Source organism: Muntiacus reevesi, chromosome X (assembly GCF_963930625.1).
Source record: "Muntiacus reevesi chromosome X, mMunRee1.1, whole genome shotgun sequence".
Lineage (NCBI taxonomy): Eukaryota > Metazoa > Chordata > Mammalia > Artiodactyla > Cervidae > Muntiacus > Muntiacus reevesi.
Window position 1 is genome coordinate 90,964,747 of NC_089271.1, and position 24,903 is coordinate 90,989,649.

The 24,903-nt window shown below is 40.7% G+C and overlaps 1 protein-coding gene across 2 annotated transcripts in view; it reads left to right on the top strand.

Moving 5' to 3' along the window:
- The window catches only part of BTK (Bruton tyrosine kinase), a 31,708-nt gene that overhangs the window by 409 nt on the left and 6,396 nt on the right, over window positions 1-24,903 (top strand). The window contains exons 1-13 of one of the 2 annotated variants that reach the window (XM_065914998.1): window positions 209-317; window positions 7,995-8,161; window positions 8,715-8,813; window positions 10,649-10,717; window positions 12,159-12,240; window positions 20,187-20,315; window positions 20,611-20,678; window positions 21,486-21,673; window positions 22,389-22,451; window positions 23,024-23,078; window positions 23,365-23,444; window positions 23,624-23,751; window positions 24,563-24,637. In XM_065914998.1, the coding sequence (XP_065771070.1) occupies window positions 8,021-8,161; window positions 8,715-8,813; window positions 10,649-10,717; window positions 12,159-12,240; window positions 20,187-20,315; window positions 20,611-20,678; window positions 21,486-21,673; window positions 22,389-22,451; window positions 23,024-23,078; window positions 23,365-23,444; window positions 23,624-23,751; window positions 24,563-24,637 (1,177 nt within the window). In that variant the 5' untranslated portion in view covers window positions 209-317; window positions 7,995-8,020. Of the gene's footprint in view, window positions 1-208; window positions 318-7,994; window positions 8,162-8,714; window positions 8,814-10,648; window positions 10,718-12,158; window positions 12,241-20,186; window positions 20,316-20,610; window positions 20,679-21,485; window positions 21,674-22,388; window positions 22,452-23,023; window positions 23,079-23,364; window positions 23,445-23,623; window positions 23,752-24,562; window positions 24,638-24,903 lie in introns of those variants that run through there. The other variant, XM_065914997.1, reaches the window with a different exon arrangement.

Here is a 24,903-nt window from a genome sequence, read left to right on the forward strand (position 1 = left end):
AGGCAACTGCACAATTTGGCAGAAAAGTAAGCTTTCATGCCTGTGGCTAAATAAGCCAGGATAAAAATTAACTGTTTGGGTAATATTGTCAGAAGACCCCAAATGGATCCTTGTGTCAATGAGACCTTTTGAAGAAGAAATTTTTAAGAGGCAGATTGTCTTAAAAAACTGGTCAAAGTGCACATGCTTTTGAGCTCTGTAAGCTACGGAAAGGCTCAACCAGAGTGGAAAGTCTCTGGCTGCATTGGGCCAGTATTGCTGGGATCAGAGCTGCCTTGTTGGAAGGACTGTGTGTGCCAACCTCGTGGTAACAGTGGGTAAGAGACTGGGCCAGAAGTCAGCCTCAGCCTCATGGCCCAGACAGTGTGGCCAACCCCTGAGGTCGCAGGGAAGCTTTCTCCTGTTAAAATTGCCTGCCATGTGCACGGCTCTCTTTTTTTCTAGGCTCCATCGTTTGCTTCTCTCCTTTCCTCTCCTCCTCATCTGCCTCCCCCTTCTCCTCCTCTTCCACCTTCTCCTTTCTCTACCCATATCCCCTCTTCTTTATTCCCTCCTTTATTTTGTTCATTACCACCCCAGAACAGAGTCAATGCATAGTAAATTCGTGGGGAATCTCAGTGAATTCTTCTTACCCCTTTCTTCCCCTGCTGTTTTCCCTTTGCCCTTTCCCCCTACTTGCCTAGTGCCTTCCCCATAGAATTGTCGTGAGCAGTGTGTTATCCTATGTAAAGTAGTTAAAATGGGGTGCAGCAATAGTCAGTGTGCCTATCTCAGTGTTTCCTACTATTTGTATTCTGCCTGAGACCTGTCAGGGTCCCCAGAGGGCCCTTCTAGAACAAATATGTGGTGTCTAGAGTAAAAGAGATTGCTGGCCCTGACCAAGACATCCTTGGGTGAGTGTGGGATCTCCAAATGGAATCCCGGTCCAGTTTCCCAGTCACCCTGCTCTGCAAGCTCCAAGTCTCTGTCTCATGTTGTTTGTTTCCGAAGATAGGGCAGCAGCAAAGCCCAGAGGCAGGGCTCTGTACAGCTCAGGGGTTATTTTCTGTGCTGTTAATTATGTGCTGCTTCTGCTCCTTCCCTCATTTTGCATGCCAAGCCCCTGACCAAGGGTGCTACGGCCTCTCAGAGCCTCAATTATTTGATAAAAAATGTCATCTACCAAATAAGCCACAAGATGCAAATACCCTAAATAACCTAAAGCATTCTACTGAAATGGAATCCCTTAGTGTTAGCCCTGTCTGGTCTATTCTGACCCCTTCAGACTACTTAAACTGTCTACTTGCTTTCAAGTCCAAATTCCTGTGGCTTATGGCTAGCGATGTGTTTGTTTAGAATCTTTCGTAAACTCCTCATGGTGAGAACGAGTGCAACTTTCCATCCACTTCTAGGGTCTGGGTGCAATTTAAAATTATCATCAGTATGATTTACTATTTCCATTCGAGCGAATTTCCTATAGAGAGTTTCCTTTCAGTGGAGTAGACCCGTACCAGGAAGTGACTTAAGTAAAGGGGAAGACATGGCTTTTGAAAACCAGTCTGAATGTTCTCCAAAGAATCATCAGACGCCTGCTGCTTTTTGCCCGTGGATGCCATGCCGATATCTGATGGCTAGGACCTGGGAATAAGAGTGACGTAGAATTTTCAGGGAGGCAGTGCTCAGTAAGAAGTTAGAGACAGACCTTGACCTAATTCTCTCCAAAACTGCTGGGTTATGCAAATGAAGCCATCAGGGGGAGGGGGAGAGAGAAATGCTCTGAGGACCCTGAAACAAATGGGCCACGTGTGACTTTCGGTTTCTCTGGAGGTTCATGTGCACTGGCTGAGGGTGTTGGGAGAGCATTTGAAAAGCAAAAGCCTTAATCCCAGGCTTTCCACCTCCCTTAGGGTTAACATCAGTTAGCTGAACTTCCAGGAGAAGCTATTCTCCCTGCCTTGCATCCCCCAAATGAAAATGAACTATAGTCTATTAACTCCTTCCTACATATTTATCTGTAATAGAAACAGAATAAAAAGAAACTGATTAGAAGTGGAGCAGAAAAGAGACAAAAGTATGGAAAAATAGGTTCTCCAAAACTGCTATTTGGAGTGGAAATCGGTTACAGTGTTTCTGGAAACTAGTTTGTCAATATATTTCAAAATGCAAAAGGCACAAACTTTTTGACTCAGTATATGATGTTTATATAGAGATCCTAACAACATGGGAAGATATCCGGAATAATGTTAAACAAGAACTTTAGATATTTTGTGGACAACGTATGTTGGGTGAATGGATGGATGGATGGATACTTAGGTAATAAGTATCTAAGTATAAGAATAAGAAAAATAAGCAAACTATAAATATTAGGTGCAATATGATCTCAAATATAGTCAGAAAAACACAGAGAAAAAGAATGGAAGGAAACATGCCTAAAGATTAATGTGTCTGGATAATGAGTTTATAACTGTTGTTTACTTTTTAATATCCCTGTACTTAAAATGTTTTCTATAATGAACATGTTTTACTGTGACATTGAGGGAAAAAATAATGTTTAAACCAGGGGAAACAAAAGCTAAATTGAGAAAGAAGGCCAAAGGGACACACAAATCCAGAGTGAAAGACGGACATCCTAGAAGTCACCCTCAGGGCAAAGAAGCAATGCTGAAAAGTATTACCACCAACCTGTTGCTCAGGGTAAACTTGCAGATTGGTTATCTGGCTCTCCTTTCATCACTTGGCCAGAATCTATTGTGTCTAGTGCAGGGCAGAAGAGTTGACAGAGACCCAGAAGTGTACAAATCCATAGAAGAAAATTGTAAAATGTTAACAACATGAAATGCTGAAGAAGAACCAGAGTGCTGAGACCTCTTAGAAATGATTGCTGCTGCTGCTGCTGCTGCTAAGTCGCTTCAATTATGTCCGACTCTGTGCGACCCCATAGACGGCAGCTCACCAGGCTCCGCCGTCCCTGGGATTCTCCAGGCAAGAACACTGGAGTAGGTTGCCATTTCCTTTTCCAATGCATGAAAGTGAAAAGTGAAAGTGAAGTCTCTCAGTCATGTCCAACTCCTAGCGACCCCATGGACTGCAGCCCACCAGGCTCCTCCGTCCATGGGATCTTCCAGGCAAGAGCACTGGAGTGGGGTGCCACTGCCTCCTCCGAGAAATGATTGCAGTAACTGAGAATTTCCCAGATTAGCCAGCAGCCAGAAAACTGATTTTGCTGGAAGTCTTCATCACAAATTTGGTCACCTGTAGCACTGACCCTGAAACATCATCAAATAATTAGCTTTCACTGGGACCTGAACATACCTTTTTGAGGACTTAACAAGAGTAATTATGGCTCTTTGTTGCTATGGGTATAATATTTTAATGACAACTTCTCTTCTGGTTCTGAGATGGGGAAATTCTCAATCAAAATCTCAATCAAAACCTGAGAGATGCTTCTTGGACCTGAGAAGAGATTTTTAGTAGGCCTATCAGTTATACTCTACTCTACTTAGAGACCACTGATATTTCTACCAGATTTCATAGAAAACACTCAGGAAGATTGAACTAAAAAAGGAACAAAGGATTACACAAAGTGCATAGTCCAACACACAAGCTGGACTGGGTTTGCCACTTTGACTAAGTAACTGAGAATTCATTCTGAGAGTGGAAAACTATGACCACGGGTACAAGAATGTTCATGGTAGCACTCTTTATAATTGAAAACAAATAACCTAAGTATCCATCAATAGGAGAACAGGTAAATGTGATGTATTCATCATATAGAATACTTGATACATATCAAAATGAATTAAAATATGTGAACTAGAGCTATCAAAGTAAAAAAAATCATAAAATGTTACATTGAGCAAAAAAGCAAGTTGCTAAAGAGTATGTAACACATAAATTCAAATGTGAAATGTGTAGACTGACGCTAAATATCTCTTTTGGATACTTACTTAGTATTACCTATTACATAGTAATACCTACTTTTACCTATTACATAGTAATAGTAATATTACCTACTATTACCTATTACATAGTTATAATATAAAAACATGCCTAGGAATGCTAAATGCTAAATTCCAGATATTAATAGCCTGTAGGGAGGGAGGGGACTAAAATTGTGGAAGAACACACAAGGGAGTTTTGACTGTATGGATAGTATTATAGTTCTTAAAAAAAAGAAAAACAGAAACAAAGTGGCCCAATGTTAGGATTCTATAGAGCTAACGGTGAACCCATGAGTGTAATGTTATTTTCTTTTCTTCCTGCCTATATTTCATAATATAAAAGAAAGTACATTCAAACAAAGATTTATATGCACAGTAAGCAATAACAACCCTAGAACAAAGAGTTGGTGTTCCACCTAAAGGCTATGCTTTTATCCCTTTAACAATGAAAAATCCTGAAGGATAAAACAGCTGGTGAATCTAAAAATCCACCAGTTAAACAAGATCTCCTTAGAGAGGATTTAAAGGAAAATGTAAGAAAACCCTGGTGGAACTGAGAAGAGCCCTCATGTGGGAAAAAGTACTGTTATCAGTTAAATGGGACAGGCCATCCTTTCATGTGTAGAGGAATATTGCAGAGGAAAGTGCCCCTGGATCCTGAATTCTTTCTTACTTATCCCCACACTTACCACCATTTCCTCCTTTGTCGAAAGTTCTTAGAAGATGGAGAGGGTTCTGTCCCCACTGCTCTTTGATGATAGCCATGGGCAGTGACAGAGTGTTGAGATGAATGACATCACACTTCACTGAAGGCAAAAAACAAAATTCCCTCTGGGAGGCAATGAGGTACAACTAGAAACGACAAGGGTGTGGAGTCACAAATGGATAGATCTAGGCAAGTCACATAACCTCCATGAGTCCTGCTTTCCTGTTTGTCATAAGGGGTAAATGAAAAAATGTGTGTAAAATGTGTGATGATGGACTGCACTAAGAGAAGCAGGAGTTTCCTCCCATTCCCCTGGGGAGAAAGGGGAATGGCTAGAGTCTTGCTGGGCAATTAAGTAATGCTTTAAAGGAGAAATAAACACAAAATGCAGCTTATTGGATATTTCTGTTTTAGTAGTTATTTGAACTATGACTAACTGTTTCTAACTAGCATCTCCCAAGATCTTTCCTAATCATAGCCAGGCTGAGTCGTTTTCTAATTTTTGCTCTGATGTTGTCCCTAATGATGAGCAAAGATAGGAATCAAAGGTGGTTTGCTTTCCCAATTCTGCAAGTGCTATTTATATTAATTCCTTGGCATAGGGCAGTTTGTAAAATGGCTGAACTCTTTCTACTAAGCATTCTCTTTTGGAATTCTACTGCTCCATAGGGAATCTAAAGGCTGCACAATGTGGCCATGTGAAAATCCTGCATCTGTAGATTAATAAAGAGAGCATCATAACACTGTAACTTTATTTTTTAAGTGAAGAGCTGTGTGTGCCTATTCTTTTTTCTCCTCTTTCTTTCCCTATATGAAGTGTGTGTGTGTGTGTGTGTGTGTGCGTGTGTGTGTGTGTGTGTGTAAGATTCATGTCACTTCCGTTTCCACCCCACCCCCACTACTTGAGAGAGGTGCAGGGTCAGCCCTCACAGTGCATCTTTTGTGGTGAGTTGACTCTGTGGGCTGCTGAAATTGTTAGAAAAAAATTAGGACCTTCCATAATAAGTACCCAAAGAAGCTGCAACTATCCTCTAAAGCAAAGTGTCCATTACACAGCAACCTTCAGGAAGATATAAAAGCAGATGCCTCTCCTTTCACCATTAATGGACCAATGATGACTAAGGAAGAGCTACCACATTGTCAGACCATGTGTGTCTTTTGAATGGATCACAAGGAATAGGGGGAAGCAATCGAAGAGGGAGCAATCGGGCCGTGGAAGTCCCAGCAGTCCTCCAGTTTGGTGATCTACAGGTAGAGGCCATTTCACCCCATGCTCAGAGGGGCGATGGCTAGTGAGAGGCTTACTTACTTCCTCATACTTAGACCAGCTCTAAACCCTACCCCAACACAGACACTTGAAAGAGAGGAAGGCTTCCTCTTGTACAAACTGGATTTGTTCTGAAAAACAAAAAGAACAGAGGCAGCTTCCAGAAGGGCCTGTCTTATGGGAAATAAGAGGAGAGGCCAAGGCTGAAACAGATGCTGGGTCCGAGCGGGGAGTGTATTCACCAAGAGCTTGCAACAAACCTAAAGGTAAAATGATGGGTGTACTTTACTCAGCTAAAAGAGGCGCAACTGGACGTGGTTTGTTCAGATTCTTCTGAACCAATTTACTGGTCATTTTTTTTTTTTTACTGGTCATGATTTCTTTAGGGTATTACTTTCTTTTTTCTAAGTTGAATCTTTGGTTGTGAATAGGTACTTAATTGGAATTCACCATGGGAACAAACATGATATTAGTACAGGATCTCGATGAGTTGGCAGTACCTGAGAGCCGACCATTATTAGCTGGTTATCACTACTTCTGAGTAAATGAAAAATCTTAATGTTACAAAAAATCTTTTTGGGGATTGAGCTGAATCTGAATGCTATAACTCTTATCAGTTTGTCGCTCCTGTGAGAGAAGATTTAAACCCGGGAGTCAGGGAAGAGAGCTGTGTGGCAAGGTATAGGGAAAAGTGTACTTCTTGGCCCAATTTTCTCAAAAGATCATTTATAAAAAGTTGAACAAATCTATCACCAGAGAACAGTGGCATCCAGACGATGAACAAGTAGCAAAGTGATCATTCTGAACATCCCTGGTGTTCCTGTAACCTATTTTTGTCTCCTCAGTACAATAATAGAACTGTTTACACCACAAGAAAGAGCAAAATAATGGTGTGGATAGCCTCAGACTTCGATACAAACCATTCCTTGCTTTCCTGGTGTGAGAAGTAACTTATGTTTGTCAAGTAGAAAAAAACTACTGACTTTATTCTGCCACATAAAGCATAAGGAATTTAGTTAAAACAAAACAAAACCTATCCCCTTCAGGAAAAGAACTTACCTCCAACAAAACTGGATGGGGAAGGGGCTGATCATTTGGTGATTTTTTTTCAGAATTTTTTAGTGCTCTGTTTTTGTGTCAGTATTTATGTCTTCACTTTATCTTTCTAATGAAAGCTGTGGGTTAATATTACAAGATGGTGCATTTAAGTGAATAACTGTGTGTTTTGTGTGAATTAAAAAAAAAACAAGGGTGACTTTGTGTAACTTTCTTTGTCTTTGTATATTTCAGTTACCCAAACTGAGTCTTTCTGAATTACCATTAAGTTTGTAGAGACTAAACAAGTTACTTTTCAGAAATGATCAAAGACGGCATCTCTAAGAGTTGATGATCCTATCCAAAAGAATGCATCTAAGCAAAAAGGAAGGGAAAAGCAAAAACCAGCAAAACAACTGCCTCTCAAAAATTGTTTTTCAATTTTAGAACAAAGCTCAGCCAGAACTACAAAGGATGGGCAAAATCGGTTGTGTGGCAGTTAGTATATGTCCACAACTGCAGGTGCAGCCTCCATATCCTTATTAGACCCCTTGTTTACAGACCCCAGTGGGACAAGGTATGAAAAATTACACTCACTGTCTAGGAAACCGGGAACTGAAAGTCCAATATCTGCCTCAGTGGAGTTCTGGCACCTGCATTATACCTTCTGGGGATATTAGGGCCAACAGCTGCACTGAGACTTTTTATTGTTCACAGATTCTGCACATTTAGTAAAAGGGTGGTTAGAGTAGAGTTGCTTCTAGACATTACCAAGCACATGGTACATGTCCTTGATATCCAGAACACTCCATTGACTTATGCAAGAACCCAGTTTATACGAACTCATGATGTAGAACCAATCATCCCAATTCAGTGTGCATCCATTATACCTGAAAACTGGCAGAAATGAGGGTTATGGAAGGAGGACATCAAGGTAAGAAGATGGTTCTTTGTTAGCTTTGAACACTTCTGTTTTATTTGAAAGTAGGTGGCTAGGCTGAGGGGGAACCAGGAGGGATGAGGAGGATCAATGTGCTGGGTCCTCAAGAACTTTCATTATCAATAGCACCCAGTGAGCTCCAGAAAGAAGCAATGGCTGCAGTGATATTGGAGAGCATCTTCCTGAAGCGATCCCAGCAGAAAAAGAAAACATCACCTTTAAATTTCAAGAAGCGCCTCTTTCTCTTAACCATGCAAAAACTTTCCTACTATGAGTATGACTTTGAACGCGGGGTAAGTTTCTCTGCTGTGAAACCTGAGTTTTAAGGACTTGACCTTAAATCTGCCTTGGTGAGAAGGTAGACTTTTTGGTTGGAGTTGGGGGTGGAGCAGGATGGAAGGGACCTAAGTACACTTCAAACTCAGCAAAGTATTTCCTAACCCAGAACTGGGAAGTCATACTGGAACAAAAATTCAAAGGTGCTAAGAAGCTATCAGGGAAATCTCACCATGGATTTTCTAAGTTGGTGAGCACTCATTAAATGATTGTTGAGAATGAAATCCAAGAGTTGGAAATTGTTTCCTTATTTTTTTATATTAAAGGCACACATAGTCAACCACTCTTCTATAGCATTTGCCCTCCATCTGGTAGTCAAAAAAGATCAGGTTAATAGATCTGGAAGTTGTTTGGGTTTGGTTTGTTTGCTCATTTATTCAAAATGATAGGTCCTGATATAGAGTGTGGGTGTCACCTCACTATGTTGAATGATGAAATAGCAAAATCTAATCATCTGGTTGCTTAATCGCTCTTAACCTTTCTCCATTTCTTCCTCATTCTCTTTCTCAGAGAAGAGGCAGTAAGAAGGGTTCAATAGATGTTGAGAAGATCACCTGCGTTGAAACAGTGGTTCCTGAGAAAAATCCTCCCCCTGAAAGACAGATTCCGGTGAGAAGAGATCATTGTTAGAACCAGGAGCAGGGGGTGGGGTGGAGTTCAGAAACTTGGAACACGTCAATTCTCTGTAAATAAACTGGTGATATTGTGCAGTGTGGGACACATAAAGGTCCCTTATACCAATATGCTCTTCACTCCACCACATATCTGTTATGCTGAGTCTCAACGTCTTTTTCCCCAGATGCAGAACAACTCACTTAACTGGAAAACTTGTAACACCAGTTTTAAGATGATATCAGATCAAGTGTTCAAGCTGATCAGAGATGATTGGTTTTACTCCCTCAGTCACCGGGATCAGATTTACAGGCTTGAGTTAGTCTGCAAGCCAGAACCCTAGGGCTCTGAGTCTTGAGATTCTCACTGCTTCTTCTCTCATTTCCCTGAAGACATAACATCTACTGATTTCCTGATTTTTTTAAATATAATTTTTCTGATGACAAGAGTAAATGCATGTTTATTACAGAAACTCTACAAAATACAAAGAAAGCACATAAAGAAGATAAAATTATGCATAATCTCATTTAGCTAAAACAACTATTAACATGCTCATGTATGGACTTACTGATGTTTTTCTCCATTAACAACACATACACTCACACTATTATACATGTTATATATTTAAAACACAGAATCATACTAAACATCTTGCTTTGCTACTTACATTTTCAATTTAACAATATATGAAAACTTTTCCCCAGGACAATAAGTAATCTTTAATAATATGATTTTAATGACTATATAGTGTTCCCTATCGTGGATATATTCTAATTTGTTCAACCAGTCTCCTATTACTAGACATTTAAATTGTTTCCAATTATTTTATATCAGAAATCATATTGAGGGGAACATTCTTGCATACATCTTTATGTATCTTTGTTATTCTTTCCTTTATAACAAATTCCTAGGAGTAATATTTTGTTCTTTTCTTTAGGAAATCTGTACAATTTGTTATTTTTATAGTTTTATTCTGTTACATTTTGTAGAAGTAGAATCTGAATATTATATACCCCCACAAGCTGTATATGAGAGTATCTATTCCTCTACATTCTTTTCAACACCAGATAATTTAAATATTTGCTAATTTGAAGGCCAAAAATGATATTTAATTGCTGACTTATTTTGTCATTTTTTTGCTACTCAATTATACGTCTACAGCTCATTTATACTTTTTCCATTTGTGAATTGCCTGTTAATTTTTTGGCCCTTTTTTCTATTGAAATATTTACCTTATTCCTAGTACTTTTTAAGAGATCTAAATATATTAACATGATAATATATGTTGAAAATATTTTCCAGTTTTTCATTTATCTTTGAATTTTGTTTACTTTTTTTTAAACCATACTGAGTTTTAAAGTCTATGTCATCAAATTAGCTCATCTTCCTCTCAATTGTTCTAACTTTTAGCATTATATTAGAAAGGCCTTGCCTCTCACAAAATTATATAAATATTCACTTTTTTCTGTTATTCATAGTTTCATTTCTTCATAAGCTCTTGAATCCATCTGGAATTTACTTTGGTATATTGTGTGAAATAGCTACCTTAACTACTCTCCTACCTCTGCCAATATTAGTGGTTAAATGTTTGTACCAGCATCATTTATTGAGTAACCTCCATTTCCTCAATAATTTGAGATTTTTTTGAATGAGGGTGTGCTGGATCCTATGGCTATGTGTCCCCACTGGAATATAGGAAACCATCACTAAGGATTAGCATTGTCCGTGCAGGATAGTCTTGTGGAACCACTGCAAAAGACTCCTAGTACCTTAGGAAATCCAGAAAAGAGTAATGCATCAACCAATAAATACGATTTTTTCTGTCATTGCAGAGAAGGGGAGAAGAGTGCAGTGAAATTGAGCAGATCTCAATTATTGAAAGGTTCCCTTACCCCTTCCAGGTGAGGTATTTTCTCTTATCAGCTCACAAGAGGACCTGTAATGTAATCATCAGGGATAACATGGGCTGAGGGTGTTTGCTTTTCTATTTTCCAGTCAAACATAGTTTTTTTTTTACTCTTTACACCTCAAAGAGAATCCATAATGGCACTAATTCTATTATGGTGTGTCTTGTATATGATAACTGCATTGAGAAAGATGCTGTTTGTTGAGTGAGCATTTCACTTCCTTCTGGTTCTGCCTATCTGTCTAATGGTGGTCATGTGGGTTGAAAAGACAGAAAAGGGGAGGGAAGGAGTAGTATTAGGAAGTTCAGTGTGGGGAAACCTTATTAGATTTACATATAAACTTAAATTCTATTCAAGTCTGGGATAACTGAAGAGCCACATAGACATCTGTTTGATAGATGCAATGTAAGCCATCAAAGCAAGAGCTTCAGATTCAATTAATCTCTGATTTGGTTTGCTTATGTCCTTAGAACTCTGTAGGCTACATACCGTGAATAAAGCAGTCTCTGCAACAGTGAAAGCCAGAAAAGGAAGTGGAAAGTCTCAGGGGAGGGGGCTTTCTGTCATGGATTTATGAGCACAGCAAGACTAACAAGCAAAAAGAAAAAATGTAAAAGGATCTTGTTCATGTCCCTGACTATAACAAAGTTTACGAAACCTGTAAAGGGAGGGTTGTTTTAGACAGTTTTTACTACCATTGTTTTTCACTAAGTTGATGTTGTAACTGGCCTGGTGGATAATGGTAAATAGCAGATAATTCAAAATTAATTTACATTTGACTTTAGAATCTACTGTGATGTCTACTAAATCTGTGAGGGTTGAAACCATGTTTTACATGTTTTATACATCTCCATAACACCTAGCACAGCGTCTTGTACATGGTAGTGTTCAAAAACTACTGACTGATTTGATGATGATGCTTAATATATACTTCACTCTTTTTGAAATAGGTCTGTAGTTCCAAACAGTTTATTTTGGCTAATATTGGCTAGGGGATGCCACTAGGCATTGGGGGGAAAATTAGACGAGTTAAAATTTTGCTCATATTGATGAAGTTTATAATTCATATGTACTAATCAAGACTTGTTACATAAATCATTACTTCAATTATCTTCTATACAAAGCTTAATAAGATCATAAAATATCCTTCATTGGAGAAACACAAAGATAATGAACTAATTTTACACACAAATTGAAACACAATTCAGGAGGACCTAGGAGAATTCACAAAGCTAAGAGTTTCTTAGTCCTACATCCTTGGATATGAATTGTTCAGGAATTCTTCTCATGACACCAGCCCCACTGCTCACTGAAGATCCTGCCTTTTTGTATTCCACTGTCATTATACAAAGTTGTAATTTAAGATTAGTTCCCTCAAGGGCTTTATTTTTTTTCCGACTCCTAACTGCTGAAGTCTGTGTGTCCATTGCCCCAGGTTGTATATGATGAAGGGCCTCTCTATGTCTTCTCCCCAACCGAAGAACTGAGGAAGCGTTGGATACACCAGCTCAAAAATGGTGAGAATTACTTGGAAAATAAACTAGTTTCCAAAGGAAGGAAGGGAGGGAGGAAGGAAAGAGGAAAATTGAGAGAGGGAGAAAAAGATAGAGAAAGAAAGAAGGAAAGAAAATGGGGACAGGGAGGGAAGGAGAGAGGGAGAAGGAGAGAAGAAAAAAGAATGGATGTAAGAAGGGAGGCAAAAAAAGAAAGGGGGGAAAGGGAAGGAGGGAGAGAATGAGAAAGGAGAAGAGAGGAGAGCAAGAAATGTTTCATTTTCTTCAATATTAGTGATACAATTGACAATAATATTCCATCATATTTGATGAAAGATCAGGTGCTAGACTAAGAGTTTCAACTTAGTTCTACCACTGTCTCTTTAATGCAATTTTGTAATTATAAGCTCCTCCATTTCCCTACTTACAAAAAGGTCCCATTCTTTACACCAGTTTACAATGGTGGTGTGGTGTGGCACTCAATGGTTATTTCAATATTTTGAATCATAGATATGAAATATCTGGTTCTCCAAAAATTAATATATGATTATGAGAGTGCTTAGGGTCAGAGTAAAGACCCTGGTTCCAAGTCTTCTTCTACCATTGATAAGCTGGGTGACCTCTGGTAAGCAGGCCAACAAGCTTCTTTGAGGTTCAAGTTCTTTTTCTGAAAGAGGAATAATAATGATGTCCATGGTACCTACCTCTGGGAGGTAATGTATGTGAAAGCACACAGCAACTGTAAAGCACTGTACATCTTTTCATTGTTGGTAAATATTTTCTAAAGAGCTATTTTCTGTTCCTTGCTTTGTGAGGACCTCAATTAAACATAGTTCAGTTCTTCACATAGACCATATAGTGTGCTCAGATAAACTCGACTGTAAATGCTTACAGCACAGGATGCATGCACACATATTTGTGTGTATATATAGCCACATGTCAAGTGACTGAGAGATTAACTGGTTGAGTTGACATCAGGAAAGGCTGCCTAGAGAAACAGGAAGGATGGCAGACTGATAACAGCATGGTTGGGTTATTGCATGACAGCCCTTTGTCTTAATAAACATGTAGATTCTGATATTCGGTGGTTGACTACACCAGTTTTGTTCAGTCCCTTGAATGCAAGTCTGATTGGCCAATACAAAAATCATCAGATCTTTCGAGTCAAAAGAGGAGAAAGAAACAGAAGGGTCATTTGCTTAGTTCTTTTTGTGTGTCAGACACTAAGCTATATATCTTGTAATCATTATCTCATTTAATTCTCACAGCAACCTTAGGCTAAAAACAACTAACACCTAAGGAGCATTAACTCTGTACCAGGCTCTATGCCAACTGCTTCAAACATAGTAGCACATTTAATCCTGCCAATAAGTTTATTTAGTATGTATTATACTCCTAATTACAGATGAGAGAACTGAAGCTCTAAGAGGTTAAGTAAGTTGCTCAAGGGCACATAGCTAGTGAGCGGTGGAGCCTGGGTTCTTACTACATCCCTAAGTCTGTTTGACTCTGAAGCCTAAACTCATTGCAGAGTTTTGTGCTGCCTGGTTCTCAAGCCCAGAAATTGCATCTGTAGTTGGCTGCAAGATATTTTAAGAGTAAGGCCATGTGAACATTAAATAGGCGATATCTTGCACCACGTAGTTCAGTTCCTGGCATGTTTTGAAGAGGTCACCTTAGCCTTGAGGGTACAAAATGAGCAAACACTTCAGTAACGCTTATTATGATCCAAGATCTTAACTCCTTTATGTACATTAGCTCATTTCTTCTTCCTATCAGCCACATTAGGCAGTTAATTTCACCATCCCCATTTTAGAGACCAAAAAAACAGAGGTACAGGAGGTTAAGTAACTGGCCCAAAGGCACTCAGTTAATAAGTGGCATGATCAGGCTTTGAGCTCAAGCTCCAAAGTCTGTGCTCTAAACCAAGATGCCACCTCCAAGGCAGAGAAATACATGCAGAGGCTGAGCTGGAGTTCCAGAGGGCATATATATTTGTACTTCTTTGGTTCTCTACACAGTACCTTATACATTGCCTTGCACACAGAAGGCAACCAACAAATAGGTGTGTTAAATGATTTTTCTGCAGAACAACAACCACCAACTTGGGATCCACACTGATGGACAGCTAGGATTTAGTTTGAAAATAGAAGGTGGGACATACTAGATGAGCGAGAAATAAAAGGGAAAAAATGTGGTGTGTATGAGTTAGTAATTCCTTTAACACTTCAAGCACCAATTTCAAAACCAGTTTTAGGTTAGCTCAAAAATACATAGAGTGCCCACTATATTCAATTTATGAGCAATGACTGAGGATAAGACTATTCAGCATGTAAATTTGTTTTATTGACTCTGATATTAACCTTACTATGTTGATGATGCCCTGCTATTAAAGTTTCATAGGTAAGTAAAATTCCAACAGTAAAAACAAAACCGAAACAAATAGAAACCACTACTACTTCAGTTAGTTCATTGGTTCAAGTTTGCCTCCTCTTCCCTTGTGTTTTACCGAAAGCATTTTTTTTTTTTTTTCATTTACTCCAGAATCTACTTGGGCTGACAAGCCCCAAAGTAGCTGCCTTGCAACAAACACCACAGTTGTTCAGAGATTTAGATGCAAATCCTAGAGATCTCAGAACAGCCCCAGATGCTGGCAATGCCAATAATGAGATACTCTGGAAGCTGTAAAATCCCACTCTAGTGATACGTTATCCCACTCTGGGGTAAAATGCACCAGTTGCAAATCACTAATATGAGAAGGGGGCCTCATGGTATGCAGGCTACCTCTGTAGCAGTATTGGCTGTGAAGAGGCACGAGGGAGCCTTCTGAGGTGCTGGATCTGAGTGGTGGTTAAATGGTTTTACACAAATGTGGCTAGCTGGATATCTCAGATTGCATGTTTTATTATATATCAGCTATACCTCAATTTATATATTTATATGTAAGCTATACCTCAAGGGCTTCCCTGGTGGCTCGGATGGTAAAAAAAAAAAAAAAAAAAAAGCTGCCTGCAGTGCAGGAGACTTGGGTTCTACCTCTGGGTTGGGAAGATCCCCTGGAGAAGGAAATGGCAATCCACTCCAGTATCTTGCCTGGAAAATCCCATGTACAGAGGAGCCTGTCAGACTACATGGAGTTGAAAAGAGTCGGACATGACTGAGTGACTAACACATTCACATTCATAGATCAATTTAAAAAGTAGGATGTCAGGTATCTCATATTGAACTGCCATCTCTTTTCAGTGGTACTTTTCATGCAAACCTTGTATCCCTGAGGACTGAGCCCTGAGCTCTCTCCTTCCATTTCCTTGAACATGGCAGTGGGTACGTGTTACAGCACCATAGATACTTGTCTTCATTTGGTCAAGCTCAATAGAGCCTATCCTAACTGTAGCTTCAAAAATAAGCAAAAGACCTGACCTCACCAAAACAAATGAGTGGCATTTGTGAAACTCCAATGATGTATATGAAGGGTAATCAATCAGTCATGCCTCAAACAGAAGTTTAGCCATTATCCTGATAAAAATAGATATGAGAGAACAGTCCATGATATACTTGAAATGTGCATCAACCATTAGTGCTTCCTGGTCCCATGTACTGGTGAAGTAAGCAGTTTTCTCCTAGTTCTCCCACCTGGATGCTGTTATAATCAGCTTGGGATACCACAACAAAATATCATAGATCAAGTGATTTAAACAACAAACATTTTTCTCACAGTTTTGGAAGCTGGGGAGTCCAAGACCAAGGTGTTGGCCAGTTTGGTTGCTGGTGAGAACTTTCTACCTGGCTTGCTGACTGGTCACTTTTCTCACTGATTCTCATATGGCAGAGAGAAAGAATCTCTCTCCGGTCTCTTCTTATAAGGACAGTAATCTCATCTTGAGGTTCCACTCTCATGACCTGAGTACGTCCCTAAGGCCACATTTCCTAATATCACATGGGAGGCATCATTATATGAATTTGGGGGGACACAAACATTCAGTTTGTAACAGACACTGCTTTGCAATTCTAAGTAGTTGGAAATACCAGCTCTGCATTAACCAACAAAAGAAGAGTGTCAACTTCAAGGGACCTCTTAATTATTTGGAAATGTAGAGTGGGTTCTTAATGACTGTGCTGGAGGTAGGGGAGTAGGAAGTCCTATAGCCTCTCATTAGCATATTAGGATAGCTGAATTTATCAGAGCAGCTAGTTGTTGATTAAGAATTTTTGAAATGTCTACTGGTGCTGAAGCGCGCACCCAAGGTTCTTCAAATCCCTCAGTGACAGTGGTGGCACAGGAGAGGGGTGGGGGCGCAGAGGGTAGGAGCAATCAGTTCTAGCTAGGAAGAGTATCTGGAACATTGTTCAAAATTGCTAGTCAGTTCAGTCGCTCAGTCTTGTCCAACTCTTTGTGACCCCATGGACTGCAGCACGCCCGGCCTCCCTGTCCATCACCAACTCCCAAAGTTAACTCAAACTCATGCCCATTGAGTCGGTGATGCCATCCAACCATCTCATCCTCTGTCATCCCCTTCTCCTCCTGCCCTCAATCTTTCCCAGCATCAGGGTCTTTTCAAATGAGTCAGCTCTTTGCATCAAGTGGCCAAAGTATTGGAGTTTCACCTTCAACATCAGTCCTTCCAATGAATATACAGGACTGATTTCCTTTAGGTTAGACTGGTTGGATCTCCTTGCAGTCCAAGGGACTCTCAAGAGTCTTTTCCAACACCACAGTTCAAAAGCATCAATTCTTCGGCACTCAGCTTTCTTTACATTGCAACTCTCACATTTGTCCATGACTACTGGAAAAACCATAGCCTTGACTAGACAGACCTTTATTTATTTATTTATTTTTATTTTTTAGAAAGAGAAAACTTGAAATTTATTATAAAGATGTATGTAATAAGAATGGGCTTATTCTCAAAACAAAACAAAACAAAACGTCTTAAATAATTAGAAAAGAGTTTTACTGGCCAGAGATCAGGCAAAATATGATTTTGAAAATAAGGCATGTTCCAAAGACCATTCATTTATAATCTAGTATCGAAGTTTAAGTAAATGAAGTTACTGATAATATAATTTTTTTATTAGCAATATATTTTATTTATTACTAATCTACTAACTTTAAAGCCTAAGTTCTGTGAAACAACTTTTCTGGGGGTTTTATAATATTTTTAGATGTTACAGATACTATTGTTGACAAAGTAATGTCTCTGCTTTTTAATATGCTGTCTAGGTTGGTCATAGCTTTTCTTCCAAGGAACAAGTGTCTTTTTATTTCATGGCTGCAGTCACCATCTGCAGTGATTTTGGAGCCCCCAAAAATAAAATCTGCCACTATTTCCACTGTTTGCCATGAAGTGATGGAACCAGATGTCATGATCTTTGTTTTCTGAATGTTGAGCTTTAAGCCAACTTTTTCACTGTCCTCTTTCACTTTCATCAAGAGGCTCTTTAGTTCTTCTTCACTTTCTGCCATAAGGGTGGTGTCATCTGCATATCTGAGGTTGTTGATATTTCTCCTGGCAATCTTGATTCCAGCTTGTGCTTCCTCCACCCCAGCATTTCTCATGATGTGTTCTGCATATAAGTTAAATAAGTAGGGTGACACTATACAGCCTTGACGTACTCCATTTCCTATTTGGAACCAGTCTGTTGTTCCATGTCCAGTTCTAACTGTTGCTTCCTGATCTGAATACAGATTTCTCAAGAGGCAGGTCAGGTGGTCTGGTATTCCCATCTCCTTCAGAATTTTCCACAGTTTATTGTGATCCATACAGTCAAAGGTTTTGGCATAGTCAATAAAGCAGAAATAGATGTTTTTCTGGGACTCTCTTGCTTTTTCGATTATCCAGCGGATGTTGGCAATTTGATCTCTGGTTCCTTTGCCTTTTCTAAAACCAGCTTGAACATCTGGAAGTTCACGGTTCATGTATTGCTGAAGCCTGGCTTGGAGAATTTTGAGCATTATTTTACCAGTGTGTGAGATGAATGCAATTGTGTGGTAGTTTGAGCGTTCTTTGGCATTGCCTTTCCTTGGGATTGGAATGAAAACTGACCTTTTCCAGTCCTGTGACCACTGCTGGGTGTTCCAAATTTGCTGGCATATTGAGTGCAGCACTTTCACAGCATCATCTTTTAGGATTTGAAATAGCCCAACTGGAATTCCATCACCTCCACTAGCTTTGTTCGTAGTGATGCTTCTTAAGGCCCAAGTGACTTCACATTCCAGGATGTCTGGCTCTAGGTGAGTGATCACACCACTGTGATTATCTGGGTCATGAAGATCTTTTTTGTACAGTTCTTCTGTGTATTCTTGTCACCTCTTCTTAATATCTTCTGCTTCTGTTAGGTCCATACCATTTCTGTCCTTTATTGAGCCCATCTTTGCATGAAATGTTCCCTTGGTATCTCTAATTTTCTTGACGAGAACTCTAGTCTTTCCCATTCTATTGTTATCCTCTATTTCCTTGCACTGATCTCTGAAAAAGGCTTTCTTATCTTTCCTTGCTATTCTTTGAAACTCTTCTTTCACATGGGTATATCTTTCCTTTTCTCCTTTGCTTTTCACTTCTCTTCTTTTCACAGCTATTTGTAAGGCCTCCTCAGACAGCCATTTTGCTTTTTTTGCATTTCTTTTTCTTGGGGATGCTCTTGCTCCCTGCCTCCTGTACAATGTCACAAACCTCTGTCCGTAGTTCATCAGGCACTCTCTCAGATCTAGGCCCTTAAATCTATTTCTCACTTCCACTGTATAATCGTTAGGGATTTGATTTAAGTCATACCTGAATGGTCTAGTGGTTTTCCCTACTTTCTTCAATTTAAGTCTGAATTTGGCAATAAGGATAATAGAAGGCCTACAGACTTTTGGTTGACTTTATTATTGTTTTAAAATCCTCTACAGACAATGTAGCCCCTTTTAGCTTGCACCTGGCCACCAGTAGCTTCTAGGCCTCCTCCAAAGTCTTAAGTGAGTAGAGGGTGACTAGCAAGCTCTTAAGGACTTAAGCTGATCTCTACAAAGGAAGGTTTTATTTTGTTTTTATTTTTATCTTTTAAAAAAAGTTACACAGGGCTTCTTTTTAGCATCAAATGCTGAAATGAGTATGTCCTCAAATATGCATATTCTTAGGCCAGCCTAGATCTTTGCCCCAAGGCTAGCTATTGTCAATTATTTCCTTTGTCTTTGCTTCTCTATCATCTGGCAACAGGATCCCAGGATGACTTATCTAATCAACTTCTGGTTAAAATTCTTACAATGCCACAGTATTAAAAACTGTAAAACTAATTCCTCCTATGTGTAACCCACCCTATTGTCTATTCTGAGAGATCTTTTGGGCCTCACAACCCTGTGAGGGAAATAGAACTGCTGTGTTTGTCTCCCACAAGGAGCTCAACCCTTGTGGCCACTCAACCTCAGTGGCCCTGGGAAGACTGAACTATGTTTATTCTAGAGGCAAAATCACCTTCATTTGATCCTGAGCTCTGTTCTGTTGACTGTTTTATGAACACAGAAAGTGCGAGGCAGGAGTTTTCACAAAGACAAATAGCTCTAAAAGAGCACTCCAGGAACTGGGGCATTGGTATATTGAGAGCTGGAGTGAGAGCTGGCTTGTCACATGGTTTCCCTTTTCTGGGAAAGACCACCAGAGTCAACACCTGCTTTATAGGAAGATTGTAATGGCTACCGGAAAACCATAGATAACATATTTTTGTTCTCGGGCTCTGGAGACATCAGATATTCTTATCGCTTTTGTCACTGGTTGAGAGATAGTCATCGTAACAGAACCACTGAAGAGAATGACACAGGAATTCTCCACGGTGAAGCATGTGAGCCAACTGGTCCTGTGTTTGCTTCCCTTCAGGGTGGCTGAGAAAGGGGCAGCTGTCTGAAGCTCACCACTATGCTCAAAGAGGAAAACATGCCTATGGTAGATTCTCCCACACGTCAAATGTCACCTCTCTCTCTCTCTTTTCTCCTCTTACAGTAATCCGCTACAACAGTGATCTGGTACAGAAATATCACCCTTGCTTCTGGATTGATGGGCAGTATCTCTGCTGCTCTCAGACAGCCAAAAATGCTATGGGCTGCCAAATTTTGGAGAACAGAAATGGAAGTAAGAGATCTGATCAATATAATCTCTCCCTCCTTTGACTCTATCCATCACTTCCTCAGGGTTCTATCAAACCCAGGTTTGTACATTTTGGCCAGTGTACAAAGGAGCCTGGGAGAGGGGATGGGTGGGAACCAAAATCCAGCTGATGCTCTGTTCTTTCTAGCTGGGCAAACTGGCACTGGGCTGTAGCCATCAAGACTACAGTAGCCTTTACTATGTAAAGGAACCAAATACAAACCTGTCCCTGGGCCCTTCCCAAATATGCTCTCTGTATCACTGGTTTCTTGCTTTGCAGGCTTAAAACCTGGGAGTTCTCATCGCAAGACAAAAAAGCCTCTTCCTCCCACACCTGAGGAGGACCAGGTATACAGGGAAATTGGGTGCTGCTTCAATGGAAACTTACAGTTACACCCAGAAAACAGACCAGTCTTAGAATTCTCCCTGGAATATGGCAGTGTAAACTGGTATTCTTGTTGAGATAGGGGATTTGCCCTTCTAAGTAGGACTTCCTCTTTGGTGGAGAGACAGAGGCTTATTAGGATGCTCCTGGCAACCATTTAATCCAATCACTTGTTTAGAACAAAACAAAGCCTGATTTTTTTTCATGAAAAATATTTTCAAACATAAAATTGAAAAATTTTAACAGTGAATGCCCGTATACCCAATATCTTGATTTTACCACTAATATATTATTTTAAAACTTGATTTTGGGGGTTACTTTTGGAGATCTAGAAAGGCTTTTCTCATATATTGTAGGTAAGCAAGGCAGGAATTTTATTATGTTCACTTTACAAACAAAGAAAAGAAGATTCAGAGTCACTTAGTGGGTCCATGTACTAGTTTAGTGCTAAGAAGTTTTCCAGATGGTGGCTGTACATGGTTTTTGCCCAGGAAGCTTTATGAACACTGATGCCTGGGTCCAACCCTCAGAGATTTTGACATAATTGGTCTTTGAAACTACCTGGGTGTTGGGATTGTTAACTGCCCTCAAGATGGTTCTGATGTGCATTCCATGCTGAGAGACCCTGCATGGGTGCTTAAAAATGGTTGTTGAGTGAATGTTGAATAAACCTTTTCTTTTCCCTGATTTGGGTTAGAATGGTTGGGGAACAATAGGAGAGTGCCTGATATCTAGCCAATCTCCCCAACTTTCTTTCCCTAACAACACAGATCTTAAAAAAGCCACTGCCCCCTGAGCCAACAGCAGCACCTGTCTCGACAAGTGAGCTGAAAAAAGTTGTAGCCCTTTATGACTACATGCCAATGAATGCAAATGATCTACAGCTGCATAAGGGCAACGAGTATTTTATCCTGGAGGAGAGCAACTTACCCTGGTGGCGTGCCCGGGATAAAAATGGGTGAGTTCATGTCCGCTCTCCCTGAGCCTTGTGTCCATCTACTTTGTGCTTAGTTGCTCACTCATGTCCAACTCTTTGAGACCCCATGGACTGTAGCCCACCAGGCTCCTCTGTCCATGGGGATTCTCCAGCCAAGAATACTGAAGTGGGGTGCCCTCCTCCAGGGGATCTTCTGAACCCAGGTCTCCCACATTGTGGGCAGATTCTTTACCATCTGAGCCACCAGAGAAGCCCAAGAACACTGGAGTGGGTAGCCTAGCCCTTCTCCAGGGGATCTACCTGACCCAAGAATCGAACCTCGTGCACTGCAGGTGGATTCTTTACCAGCTGAGCTGCCAGGGAATCCCTCCCACCTACTCTACACACATGCAAAATCCTGCAGCATAATTCCCCTACTCAGTATCCTGATCAGAAATTGTTCTTCCCACATCAAAGGGAATATGCTCTCCCTGCAAGTACTTCCCAGAGCTCAGCTCTACACGTGGCCCCCTCCCTGAGCTCACTTGTTGTGGAGCACAATCAATGCTGCAAGTGCAGAAGCTACACACTTCACTGCCCTAGCTGTGCGTTGGTAACATGATCCTCTTTGAGGGCAGGACATTTTATATACCACCATTTGAGACTGGTTCTGAGCCCCAGAATACAAGGTAACCAAATCTGTCTCTCACCCAGATTGGGGAGTGTTGGATGATCAACCCTGTTGTCTCCTTTACAGGCAGGAAGGCTACATCCCTAGTAACTATGTAACTGAAGCAGAGGACTCCATAGAAATGTATGAGTGAGTATGCTTATGTTCCCAGCACAGAATCTTCACAATACAGTATAAACCTTTTTCATACTTTCAACAAAATTTTTATTTCAAGATACTTATTAAAATCAACATCAACTGGGTCAAATGATGCCACCAGTTCAAGTGATAGTGCCTACATCTTACCCTTATCCCAAACACCCTGTTGATGAATCTGGAGAGGTCACCATACCCCTCCTCTCCAAATCTGAAGAACTACACTCAAAGAAAAACACAGCCTGATAGGAAACATTTGAAAGGGTGAAAAATGGCAAACTGTTGTGGTTGTCCATTCTCCCGAATCATGGAAGTGGGTTGTCTTTGAAAGCCCTGACCCTCATCTGTTCCCTGCAACCTTCTGCCACTTACTCTCCATTCCACAATTCTTGAGCACCAAGCAGGCTTTGGGAAAGGGATATAGTGTGCTATGAACATGATAGGCACTCAGTAAATGGCAGTTGAGTGAACTGACTGACTCAATGGCATGGATGAGCCACAGACAGCACTCTTATGAGCTACGCAGGCCATGGCCTAGAAACCAGCCAAGCACTCTCCCTTTCCAGGTGGTATTCCAAACACATGACTCGGAGTCAAGCTGAGCAACTGTTGAAGCAAGAGGTAAGTGTGTGACCACAAGTAAATGGCAGTCTCTTTGCACCACAAGCAAGGATCCTGAATTGAGAGCTGGCTGCTGTCCGCCACCTCCAGGCAAGGCAGTGTCAAGATTCTCATTTTATGGGGTCCCATTTATACTTTTCAGTGTCAAAAGCAATGAGGCTACAGCTCAAATGTGGAACTTGGCAGTGAAATCAGGGCTTCTGGTTTGTCTTGGGTTTGGGCAGTTGGGATGCTGGTGGCAGTGCCATTTCCTCCTGATGGTCAGCTTCTTTTCCCATCTTTTCAGGGTAAAGAAGGAGGCTTCATTGTTAGAGACTCCAGCAAAGCTGGAAAATATACCGTGTCTGTGTTTGCCAAATCTACAGGGTGAGTGTTACTGTTTTAAGGCCCTGGGGACAAACAACAGGGGCACCCATCCAACAGTTCCTTAATGAAGTGCTTCTACCACTTCCTCTGTCCCTTAAACTCAAATCTCACCTCACTTCACTTCTTGGGTCTTTTGGGCCCTTGTTCCCGAGTTGCTGACTTAGCGTCCACTTCTTCAGGGAACCTCAAGGGGTGATACGCCATTATGTCGTGTGTTCCACACCTCAGAGCCAGTATTACCTGGCTGAGAAGCACCTTTTCAGCACTATCCCTGAGCTCATTAACTACCATCAGCATAACTCTGCTGGTAAGTACAAGGGGAACCAGAGAAGAAGCGTATGACAAGTACCAAGAGAAGGAATTGAGGACAAGGTGGCTAGGTGAAACATTACGCCTCATGCGGTAGTGAGGATTAGCTGTGAAAATGTACCCCTGTGATGCTGGATTGAAGTCAAATGAAGAGGTGGTCAAAGGCAGACCTTACACCCAGTAGGTAAGACTTCTTATTTGGTGATTGATGCTCAGTGCTAAGGAAGGACATAGAAGAGACTGGTAATTAACCAATCAGCAATATTCATTGAATTCTTAGTGTCTACTCAGTAATTTTCTTGTTACTAGAGAACACACAAAAACTATTACTTTAGGTCCTTGCCCTTAAAGAACATACAGGTTCAAAAACATCTGAACAGAGTTTCTAAGCAGTGTAGACATTCTAAAAACTGGGAGATTGGAGAGAACATGAATACATGGGAAAAGCTTCATCAAGAAGGCTTGCAGCTGTCCACCATATCCAGGCAAGGCAGTATCAAGGCTGTCATTTTATGGGATTCCAATTACACTTTTCAGTATCAGAAGGAGAGGGAGGATGTGAGTTAAGCCTGGGCTGGGAGGTGGGGATATATTTAGCTGGGGAGCATACTTCAGTTAGCATTTTCTTTTTCTTGTCCCTGAAAAACGTTTGTAACAGGAGAAACTTCCAGAAAAATTCAGGTTCATGGGGATCTTTTGGGATTCAAATGTACTAGAAAGATGAATATTGGAAGTGTGAGGCATTAAGTGTGCAAGGCATCTCACTCCCTGCTCTGCACCAGCAGCATGACCCTCTCTGTATGTTTTAGGACTCATATCTAGGCTCAAATATCCAGTGTCTCAACAAAACAAGAATGCACCTTCCACTGCAGGCCTGGGATATGGTAAGTGCTTATTTCTCTAGGGCAGGGTGGACATGGAGAAGGCAATGGTACCCCCCTCCAGTACTCTTGCCTGGAAAACCCCATGGACGGAGGAGCCTGGTGGGCTGCAGTCCATGGGGTCGCTAAGAGTCAGACACGACTGAGCGACTTCACTTTCACTTTTCATTTTCATGCATTGGAGAAAGAAATGGCAACCCACGCCAGTGTTCTTGTCTGGAGAATCCCAGGGATGGGGGAGCCTGGTGGGCTGCCGTCTATGGGGTCGC